Source organism: Canis aureus, chromosome 13, assembly GCF_053574225.1.
Source record: "Canis aureus isolate CA01 chromosome 13, VMU_Caureus_v.1.0, whole genome shotgun sequence".
Classification (NCBI taxonomy): Eukaryota; Metazoa; Chordata; class Mammalia; order Carnivora; family Canidae; genus Canis; species Canis aureus.
Genome location: NC_135623.1, coordinates 33,089,510 through 33,101,752, shown reverse-complemented (window position 1 = coordinate 33,101,752; position 12,243 = coordinate 33,089,510). Strand labels below are relative to the sequence as shown.

The following is a 12,243-nucleotide window of genomic DNA, read 5'->3' as shown; positions in this document are numbered from 1 at the left end:
CTTTCACAGGCATCTGAAGAATTTCTAAGCTATCCAACATGGGGACTGGTTGTCTGTATCTTGCTGATGGTCCTGGCAATACTGCCCATCCCAGCTGTCTTTATCATTCGTCGCTGCAACGTGATAGACAATAGTTCTGGTAATTTAGCATCTGTGACCTATAAGAGAGGAAGGGTTCTGAAAGAGCCTGTAAACTTAGAGGGAGATGACGCAAGCCTCATTCATGGAAAGATATCCAGCGAGATGTCATCTCCAAGTTTTGGTAAAAATATTTATCGAAAACAGAGTGGATCACCAACTCTGGACACTGCTCCCAATGGACGATATGGAATCGGGTACTTGATGGCAGACATGCCAGATATGCCAGAATCTGACTTGTAGCTGGGAGGAAAACATCAGTGGGTTCCAGTTGGTTCATTTTTATCAATGAACATTGGCTCTACTAAGAGAAGCATTAGGCTTCATTTATCAGAGGGCGATCTCAGGTGTTCCTTGGCTGTGATCTTTAATCCTTAAGTATATGTAACTTCAACTAGAGCATTCCTTCGGATTCTTTGGTTTACATTTGCGCAGAAAGGAGTTACAGACAAAGCCGATAGTGACTGAGGTCCATGTGTGTCAGAATTTTTAAAAATACTTCTGGTGTTTTTTTCAAACATTTCTAACTCAAAACAAAACAAAAAACAGATGTTACCTCAGTTTCTGATAATTTCTGGTTTAATAGTATTGGCAATCCAAGAATGGTATGATTTAAAATTTATAAGTTTGCCTTCAGGGTAATGCCCAGTATTACAATGAGCAGTTCTGTAAGTTGGTGCCTCTAAGCACATTTCCATGAATATATTGCGTCGGTAGGCTGTACTTATTTTGGTAGCACTGATACCTTCTTAGGCAATTAACTGAAGAAAACTGCAAAATATTTTCTTATGTAATGGCTGTATAGAGCAATAGTATCAAAGAATAAGGAGGCACTAATGCTGGATGACAGTTTAGATTTAGAGGTGACTGGGGATCATGTGTGTGACGGTTGTATATTTTGTGTAAAATATATGTGTGAAAATGATCTAAGAACGAGTCACTCAGCACTCTCAAGAATTATGCAGATTCTGCATTTTCCTATGCCGTGTGCCTAAAAACCTACTTGATATTTATTGTGGTTTCAAGATTACTCATAGTATATTTATATATACTTGCAATGTATATAGATGTATATTATACATCTACGTACTGATTTGAAAACTTGAAGCAAGATGGCATTTTATTTCATATCTTTCTGTTTTGCTTCTGTTTTATGCAAATATAAATCCTTTTTTAAGTGATTGTTAAGATTGTATGGCATTACATTTTAAGCTGCAAATAAATGAAGTTAAACATGATGCTTGTTCTCCATACTGATTTTTCTTGAACTGGATTATCCTGCATTTCAGTCAGCGCTTAGGCATTTCGTAATACTTAATCCTCGCATTCCAAGAGGGATTCATAGGTTGATTAATAGAGTTACCCCACTTCAGAGACAAAGGAAAAATAGTGTACTATGGTTAAATGGCGTCCTAATGTAGTCTCATGATTCTTGAAAAAGTAATCTCCTAGGAGACCATGGGTGCAGTTGACTGTTTGCGGGGTCAGTACTGTCTCCGAAGTGTGAGAAATTATGATTACTTTTTTTAATGAAACTGTTGCATCTATGAAAGTAGATAAAGTATAGCTCCACTGAGTGCCATCTCACTAAAAGGCTTCTATTAATAACTGTTTTGCTGCTTAGTCATGTTTAAATAATCGCAATGAATACAACAGCAAAATGGGGGAGGTAGTACAAACACCAGACCCATCAATGTCTTTTTGGCCCAATATGTTTGGTCTGCTAGACCTATGTTATCAGACTGCCTCACAGCATTTAAAATATAATTCCACTGGTGACTAAAACTTGTGATTTTTGTTTTTACACACTCATTAATATTATATTTTATATCACTTTAAAATTTAAAAATATTCATTGGCAGGCAATATATGTACATTTTACAGAACTCAAAATTTTTAACAATGCAATATAGAGTAAACTTCCCTCCCAACACTTCTCCTAGCCACCCAGTTCCATCCTTAAAGGCAACCACCATTACCGGTTTCTTATGTATCCTTTTGGAGATGCTCTATGCATACACATCTTGTGTTCTGCCTTCTGGATCTTACTTATTTCTATGAATAGTTTATTCTGGACAGTGTTTCATGTGAAGGCACATCTGCCTCATTATTTCAGAAGTTGAAGGAATATATCTTAGTTTTGGGTTGAAGCAATATTTTTATAGGCTTCCCCAATATTGAGAAGTTTGTAGCAAACACTGACTTTGTCTGCTGGCCTGTAGCTATCACGACTATGCACTGTCAGATGGCACCATCCCTCTTTGCCCACTCTCTTGCCATGGCGTCTTAATCTACAGATTGGATACCTGCCTTCCAATGGTGAATAGATGTCCTCCCTTCTATTTACACAGTAAAGTGCAGGGATGCTGTACGATGGAAGAGAATCCAAACTGTTTCTAGTACCCTCACTTGGCAGATGAGGCAACTAGACAGTGAAAAGAACAGGATGGCCTCTCCTTTCTGCTTCTTTTATTCAGTCAGTTCTTCAGCTGTTAGTGTATTTACGCATTTGCTTCCCTTTCACTGAGCATCTCTTCACCAAGAATCTACCCTATTCTTAGTACTAAGCCAAAGCACTATTGTAATTAGTGTGAACTATCCATTTTTTACTCTATTTTCTTCTCTTTGTCAGGGAGACCCCTTTCCTGCTCTTTCCCAGATGTGTAGTATTTAATCAGTAAACAGTAGTGCATATGAGCTATACCTGTTTTCGTAGTACTTTTACACCACTTTTGTAAACTCTGGCCTAAATTATACCTGGATATAACACCGTCAAGTATTGTCTACCCTCAAATGGAAAGAAGGCTGGGGAGTGTGAAAGTAGGGCTAACAGAGTATTCACAGTGGGTAAAAGGGAAGAAGTACTTGGTATTAGGTGTTAGAATCATAAGGAGGAAGTCTAGCAGTTTGGTGCAATGAAATCATGGGATGTAATCTTATGAAAGTATTTTTTGCATTTCCATGTGTTTATGTGTATGTGCATTTTTTAAAAGAAGAAGGTACTTTCATTATTGAATTTTTAGTTGGGCAAGTGATCCCAGAAAACTTAAGATTAAGAGGTAAAGTGTTTCTTAACTATAATTATGCTTTAGAGTTACTTGTGACCTTTTTAGAGACATATTTCTGACCTATTAAATGTGAATTCTTTTAGGATTGGATGCAGGACATGACTGGCTTTTTTTTTTTTAAAACTTATTCTAATGTGCATTCTTGGTTAGGAACCGTGGGTATGAAGGAGATGAAAAGGACAAGTAAATGTGAATTCTAATTGTCTTCAATCAAGCAGAATGAAAATGAAGATGCTATAACTGTGATAACTGGAGAGGAAAATAATTTAGGTGGATAGAAGTTGGAAATCATAATCTAAAAAATGCTTTGAAGAGTAAAATATTTCTCCTTTGAATTTATTCTGGTCACTGTTGCCTGAACACTCCCCCCAAAGATCCATATCTATGTTCATTGTATATGAATTAAATCAATACCAATTATATGGATTTTCCCATAAATGTTAGTTGTAAATCTCTTGAGCCGTAAAGTTTTGATGGAAAACACATAAAACTCTAGAAAACTATTGGAAATATTAAAGATAACACTTTCCATAAGCTAGTCATTACTGAGCATAGCATATTTTACTTTCATAACTAACACTGAAATAAAGTGTTTCATATGTTGTTTTGCCTCAAATGACTGACTTTAAAATTGGCTTATTGTCTCCTTATTTGGCCATATGTTCGCATCTAAAACACTGCCTAGAGAATGCCTATCATGCAAAGGTAAGAAGAGAAAAAAAGGCTGGGACGATATCTTGTCCTGAATTCAATGACCTTTGGATTCTGCTATTGCTTTAACACACCTGTCATTCTCAAAATCATCCTCAGAATACACACAGAGACCACCACCATGACCATCAATAACAACAACAACAACAAAAAAAACCGACTTGATTTAAAAAAAATATTTTTTTGAAAGAGAGAGAGGGAGAGGGAACAAGCACAAGTGGGGCAGAGATGGGGTGTATGTAGAGGCAGAGGGAGAAGCAGACTTTCTGCTGAGTAGGGAGTCCCATGTGGGACTGTATCCCAGGACCCTGGAATTATGACCTGAGCCAAAAGCAGATGCTTAACTGACTGAGCCACCCACGTACTTCCAAAAACACCTGATTTATACGAATAGCAAAAAACAAGCCCTGTGGTACCCATGCAATGCTGCGTGTGGTGCCATGTAAATACAAAGAACCCTGTAGATTAATAGTGGTACCCAGCTGCTATTCTTTCTCCCCATTTGCCTCTTCAGAATATATTCATATGTTGTATAGGAAGGAAGATCACAATTTTAGAAGAGAGTGGCATTTATGTGTCTGAGAATACAATTTTCTTGAGAAAAAGCCATTAAATAGTTGCAAAAATATGTCATTTTACTGTTCTTTAAAGGGATGCTTATACAAAGCAAAAAAGCAGAACACAGTACTTTAATGTACGCCAATTTGAAAAGATTGAGTAAAGCTTAACATGGTAGCAATGTGGCATTCATTTGATCTGCTTATCACTGGCGTTTACCCACATTATTGACCAGGTCAACAGAATTCATGCATGCAGGTGCCTGGCCTATATTCATTTTCCCTAGAAAAACAGCATCTCTGTTTTGTCAGGATTATGCTTTTTTCCCTCTTCATTTTAAAGTTTTACTTTAATTTGAATAAATATTAAAAGGATCAATCTGAAAACACTTGGGGTCAGTTAAGTCAATATCTGGCACAATTGAACAAAGAAGACACCCTGTCCGAGCAAGAGGGGATCTGGATGGCCCCCTGTCTCTCTGCTTAACTAATCAAATCGAAGTTTATTCATTATATAGTTTTTATTTTTTTACTTTTTCCTTATATAGTTTTTAAATACAATTTTTTGGTACAACCAACCATTCAGTTCAGCGTTTTATAAATAATCATATGAGGGTGAATCATCTCAAACCTTTTTTTCTGGGTTGCTGTATGAAGTAATGCAATATCGATGCAGACGACCAAACTAACCAACCAGTCATTTCAAATAAGAACCTCTAATCCCTATTTCCTTAGCCAAGTGAGGTCACTGATAAACTGGATTCTAAGACTTAGATTCAATAGAATTAAGTCTAATTATTTACATAATGCACTTTATCATGATGTGGAATTTATGATCTATTTTATGTTTTTACTATTTAACTTGTAACTCATAATCATTAAAAATAGAGGGCATTTTCTCATCCAAAACTCACTCTTAATTTTTTCCCACTTCTTTTTTTTTATTTTTATTTTTTTAATAATAATTTATTTTTTATTGGTGTTCAATTTTTTTCCCACTTCTTGATAAAATATTTATATTCAAACAAATCCCAATCCAAACAAGCAGATTAAGCTGCCTTCCTCTTGAATTTTTACAGATAAATTACAATAGGAAAAGAGCACACCCCCTTTGCCATCACTTTATGGTTAATTTACCTTCTGTATTGTTTTAGAAAACACAGTAGTCTATATCCTAAACTTGAATTTTTCAGTTTTTAGGTTTTTGCATTTCTAACTGTTCCAAATAAGGCTTTTTAAAACTGATTCTCTATTTTTAGGCAGAGTAAGCAAAAACGCCTTTAGAATGGGAGAGACAGAAGCATCACATTTTTTTTTTTTGTATTCTTATCACAAAAGTAAACTTTCTAATGCAGATAGTGCTGACAATCGCTAGTTCAGAGATTTTGCCACTATTAAATGAAAAAGTACCTGGTTTCACAAGTAGTTAGTCTCAGGGGAATTGAATGCCTGTGTATGATTAAGGCACAAGCGTTTCTTCATTATGATCAAATAATTTCAGGGAATGTCAAGGGCATAAAGGAAGTTCTTGTAATGGGGAGAAAATATTTTTGGCACGAAACAGTCCCGTTTCTGAATAAAAACAATGCTGATAATTATTTGACAACAGTCTGAAAAGAGTTCTGAATCTCTGTCTTTACATCACTGTCTCAGTCATCAGAGAGGAAAGTAATTGATCTGTGAATGAGTCTTTGTCTTTTAATAGGGGGGAAAAAAAAGTATAGCCTATGTGATATCATTAAAGAAAGAGAATCAGCCGCTCTGGTCTGTTCAGAGAAAGCAGGGAGATATTTCCAGCAGAAGAGCTTCCTGGTGTGCCCTAGATGAATGAACAGGCTGTAGGACTTCCCTTGCTCTTCCCAGGCGGTGATGCTCGCCACTGATCAGCCAGGCATGGCAGCCGTGTCTGCTCTTATTGATTAACTCTCGAGGCTGACTTGGAGCCTTGTGCTGTCCAGGTTTCAGATTTGTCCAGCTGGTTCCACACAAAGGAAATACTGGGAGCTGTCGCATTAGAATGTAGCCCCAACAGCAGCCCCGTCTTAAAACCTTGCATGGCAACTAATTGCAAGCAGGATTATTGACTAGCATGGCCTATGGAAATTCTGGAAGCAGCTCCCACATGTCACTCATGTTTTATGAAGCACAACATTTGTTAGGTAATGTGGATTGGAAAGTCTAGAGACTCAGCTACTGAAAATTAGAGTTCAAAATGTTGAAAGAGAGAAGGGCTAACATTCCAGGTAAGAGCTCTGATATGGGGGCCTGGGCAACTAGGTATAGAGGACTTACCTATTGCATCCCTTTATGAACACCACTTAAGCGGGGTATTTACAGGTATTCATTGACTTACAAAAGGGCTACATCCTAATAAACTGGTTGTGAGTTGAAAATGTCATGTCAAAAATGTATCTAACCCCCTCAACATCATAGGCAGGCCCAGCCCTACTGACACTGCTCAGAACACTTACATTAGCCTACAGTTGGGCAAAATCATCTAACACAGTCTACTTTATAATAAAGTATTGAATGTCTCGTGTAGTTTACTGAACACTGAAAGTGAAAAACAGCATGGTTGTAGGCGTACAGAGTGGTTGTGGGTGGTTGTTTACCCCCATGATCATGTGGCTGCCCACTGCCTAGCATCGCAGGGACAACATGATGTCATACATCACTAGCCTGGAAAAAGCTCAAAAGTAGAAGTACGGTTTCTACTGAATGCATACGGCTTTTGCATCATCATAAAGTCAAGCCATCATAATTTGAACCCACATAAGTCAAACCATCATTAAGCCAGGGACAATCTGTACTGTTTTCACTGAGCCTTAAAGCCAACCAGGTTTTCCTCAGGTCTTTCCTCCTACTTGTCAAGTTTGCAGCTCTACTGTCCTTCCTGCTCTCTTCTATCCTCTTTTCCTTAACACTTACCCATCAGTCAGGGAATAAATAATTAGAAAAGTTTTAGGTTTATTTATTTATTTATTTATTTATTTATTTATTTATTTATTTATTTATTTATTTATTAAGTTTTAGGCTTCAGCTCCACTCCCAGGAGCAGCTATCGTTTGTTAGCAAATACAGTATTTTTTTTTTTTTAAGTAGTCTCCATGCCCAGCTCAGAGCGCAACGTGGGGCTAAACTCATGATCCTAAGATCAAGACCTGAGCTGAGACCAAGAATTGGGTGCTTAGCTGACTGAGCCACTCAGCTGCCCTTACCAGCAAGTACAGTCTTATTTAGCATTTTAAGATTTTACTTATTTATTCACGAGAAACACACAGAGAGGCAGAGACATAGGCAGAGGGAAAAGCAGGCTTGAGCCAGATGTGGGACTGGATCCTGGAACTCCCAGGATCGTTCCCTGAGCTGAAGGCAGATGCTTAGCCACTGAGCCACCCAAATGTCCTGCAAGGACAGTCTTCAATCAGTTCACACCTTTAATCCACAGTGTCTGGGAGGCAGTAGATAGGACTTCTTTTCAACTCCACTGCCACCCCCTTCTATCCAACTAAAGCAGCTTCCCTTTTTTTTTTTTTTTCTGTTTTTAAGTTGAGTAACATTTTGTTAAAAAATGAATTCCAAGTTTACAAGAGGCTATATGCAAATTATATACATAATAAGAGAGAACACTTTGGTCCTGGAGTCAGATTTATTTTTTTTCTTATCACCAGTTCTACTACTTATTACTACATAACTCCACAACTCATCAAGCCAATCTGCACTTAGGTTCCCTTATCTTTAAAGTGGGATTGATAATAGTATCTACCACATGTAGTTATGAAAATTAAAGACGATAATGAGATGCAATGTGCAGCACAGTTGCTGGCCCAGATGAAGCAATCATTATATTCAGGCATTCTTCAAAGGCTGAAGATGATCCTTACGAACTTGAGGCTTTTGAGAATCCCTAAAAATCAAGCCATATATTAAGTATTTCCCTATTTTTCCTGTGTGTAATACTAGTCTTGAGATGCCAAGGCAAATTAAGCCTGTTTGTTTAGACATGGCCAACGCATTACATACTTCTGTTCCACTCCAAATACATTTCCCAAGCCTATGCCATGTGTAAATGCAGCCACATTGGAGATACAGGGTAAATTATAAGATCCAACCAATGAATGCAGAGCTGGAGATGGAAGATGTGGCCTAAAAATTGAGTCAGAATCTAAAAAATTGGGAGCTAAGTATCAAAGGGAAAAATGATGTGTGAGGGATCAACATTTTGTGAGTGGGGATACCAAAATCCCCTTCAAACAGGAGTAGCAATGGTTTTTTTCTGTTGGCTTAAAACCAGATCAGTGCCAACCCTCCCTGCCTTCTTTCAGCATAAATACAGCCAGATGACAGATACACGTATGGAGAGCAAGATGGATGGTGGAGGTGACAGACTCAGATACTTCAAGTTAAACAAATTTTATAATCTAGAGAGCAAGAGGGAATGTTAGGGACTGGACTACATGTCTAAATTGATTCAAAATGGTAGTTAAAAAGCAGACAAACAAGGATTCAGATGTGATAATGAAATACCACGTGTCTGGGGGCCAGATTCTTCACACAGCCTGCCAGTTTATCACCACACTCATGCACAATATCTCATCTGTGTCCAGCTAAACTCTTGAGAATCATCTGGCCAGGGAATATTTCTTCAAACACTATTATCTTGGCAAGCTAAGAAGACACTAGACTTATGAAACCTTACAAGTGCTTGGATAATTGCATTTCCCTAAGTAGCCATATAGAAAATTCAGGGAGGGGAAAATACTCTGTGAAAATGGCTTGCAAAATATAATGATGGCTTTCTCTCCCAAGGCAGCTGCCTATCACTTGGTGAATTCTGTAGTGCTCTGTTGGGCTCCTGGTATGAAGGCTGCATGAAGGAAGAAGTAGGAGGGAGAATATATTCATTTTCCAGAGCTGCCAAAACAAAGTACCACAGACGAGGTGGCTTAGAGTAACAGAAATGCATTCTCTCACAGATCTGGAAGCTCCAACTCTGAAGGTTCTAGAGAAGAGTCTGTCCCATGCCTTTTCCTTGGTTCTGGTGGTGTTGGGCAATGCTGGGTGCTCCTGGACAAAGATGCATCTCTGTAATATCTGTCTTCTCCATCACATGGTGTTCCCCCTTAATACGTCTCTGTATCTTCTCTTCCTGTAAGAACACCAGTCCTATTGGATTAGGGCCCACCCTGATTCAGGAAGACCTCCTCTTAATTTGATTTGATCTTTGAAAACCTTATTTCTAAATAAGGTCACATTTATAGGCGCCAGGGGTTAGTACTTCAACATATATTTTTGGGAGACGCAATTTAACCCACCACAGAGAAGGTTGAGCTGTGTTCATTTATGTTCAGCTTCCCTGGTGAAATATAAATCTAACACTGTTATGAGTAATAATAGAATGAATATAGATTTTACTGTTTTCCTTCATATTTCTGGAGGAAAATTCAGAAAACTGAAACAGTTAACTGTGTATTTCTGGTCTGATCACTCTCTCAAAAATCCTTCTAAGGCCCTATATTTCTTTTAGGATAAATTACAAACTGCTTCAGATGGTAGATCTGATTTTTCATAACTTTCTTTCTTACCACCGGCTCATCTTTTTCCTAGCACGTTCCACACCCCACTCATATACGATCACTATATTTATGCTTCTTTGAATGTTCTAAATTCCTTCTAGCCCATTCCTTTGCACATATTGTTGTATGTGTCCAGATTGCTCTCCATTCCTCCCCATTCCTCCCTTTGTCTTTGGCTAGAATCTACATATCTTTCAGTTCTCAGTTTAGAAAACATTTTCCTTTGTGGATTTGTTTGCCCTGTTTATGTACTCTGCTTACCCTTGGAACAGCGCTCATGACATTATATTCAAATTCTCTGTTTCCCACATTAGCTTCTAAATTCCCCAAGGTTAGATGTTTGTTTTATTCAAAATTATATTTCCTGGAGTCACATAGTGCTTGGCACAGACTCAACAGGCACATTTTTTTTTTCTTTTTAAAGGAAAGAGGAATAGGAGAGAAGTAGACATTGAAAGAGGAAGAAGCATTAGAGGAGAATAAACATATATCTGAATGCCCACAATCTTATTAAATAGGATCAACTAGTTGACCCATTCAATTTGTTCAAACTCATTAAAATGATCTAAACAGAGATGAGCTGACAATCTCTGGGTTCTTTTCAGGGATCATTGATAAATGTATCAGATCTTTATATAACTTATCTCAATCATAGAGAACCAGTAGAGTTTTGGAGTTCAACACAGGGAACAAGTGTGCCAGGGTTTAAATGCCAGCTCTGCTACTTAGTACCCAAGTGACCTTGAGTAATTCACATCTCCTTACCTCCTTTTCCTCACCTGTAAATTAGGGATGATAATGAGTGATAGTGAGTTATATATTTAGGAATGCTTTGTATCTAGAACAATGCATATCAAAAAGTACGCAGTGATAATTATTACTTTCAACATTTTCTTATTTTATCTAGTTTTTCCACCTGGATGGCTAGTAAGCAATCTTAACCAGCCAGCGTCTAAACATTAAAATAAGTATTTTCAGCCACCCTCAGAATTAGATGGGGAAATATTATACTTCAGTTTTCCATTAAATATAATACTATAATTCTGATACAAATTCAAAGGACACTTTGTGAAAAGGAAATTTGTAGAAATTTGACATTGATTAGTTCAAGGGGGAAAAATTATAAAAATAAAGTTTTTAAAATGTGTTGTGGACAGGAAATTAATAAACTAAATGAATAGAATAGAGCATAATGAATTGAATCATATTTTAAAAATATTTTTTATTTCTACTTCAAAAGAGTAAAATCACTGGCTGTCATTCAAGTATATTCCATAAGAGGGCAGTAGCACATTTCCATATCAATAGGTTTTCAAATATTTTCATTCATATTATGTCCAAGTAAATTGACAGTAATAATTGGTGCTTTTGAAGGTGTATATTTATGTAAAAATCTTACCTTTTATGGGTTAAAGCTTTATATTTTGTACCTCTTTTACCTTGTAAATTTAAAAGAAAAAAATTTAATTCTATGTAAAAATAAAACCTTTTTAAAAATGTAAAAAGATTAACAAATGGATTCTTAAAAACAAAATACAAATAAACAATAATTAAAAAATCTTGTTTTCTGGGTGGCGCAGCGGTTTAGCGCCTGCCTTTGGCCCAGGGCGCGATCCTGGAGACCCGGGATCGAATCCCACGTCGGGCTCCCGGTGCATGGAGCCTGCTTCTCCCTCTGCCTGTGTCTCTGCCTCTCTCTCTCTCTCTCTCGCTGTGTGCCTATCATAAATAAATAAAAAAAATTAAAAAAAATAAAATAAAATAAAAAATCTTGTTTTCCTAAATAAAAGCAAATCATCAAGAAAATTGACATAATGTATTGATATCCCAATAACAATTCTGGGTGTTAATAAATATTTGGAAAACACTTTTTAAAGGTAAAATATAAGAAAAAGAGTTTATTTACTTAATGTGTGTGTATTAGTGTGTAGAATGCCATGAATCATTGAAAATAAATAGTACCTCTTTGTAATAGATAGCCTAGCAAAATAAACTTATTCACATTATTTTGTATAATGTGCTGACAGGTATGTAGCATTGATGTAGATTTATAAATTTATAATGCTTCTTTAATAGCTAGTTTAGTGGTAGCTGTGTAGGATATGATTTGGGGGTTACATATTCTTGAAGAACACAAATCTGGAGTGTTAATGCTAATATTAAGAAGAATTGAACTTGGTGTTAGTAACAATA

The 12,243-nt window shown here is 36.8% G+C and overlaps 1 protein-coding gene across 5 annotated transcripts in view; it reads left to right on the top strand.

Annotated features, from left to right (window-relative positions):
- The window catches only part of SLC6A15 (solute carrier family 6 member 15), a 45,618-nt gene extending 41,781 nt beyond the window's left edge, over positions 1-3,837 (top strand). For 4 of the 5 annotated variants that reach the window (XM_077845676.1, XM_077845675.1, XM_077845679.1 and 1 more), the window contains exon 12: positions 10-1,376. In XM_077845676.1, coding sequence (XP_077701802.1) covers positions 10-381 — 372 coding nt within the window. In that variant the 3' untranslated portion in view covers positions 382-1,376. Of the gene's footprint in view, positions 1-9; positions 1,377-3,356 lie in introns of those variants that run through there. The other variant, XM_077845680.1, reaches the window with a different exon arrangement.
- Positions 3,838-12,243: the final 8,406 nt, after the last annotated feature.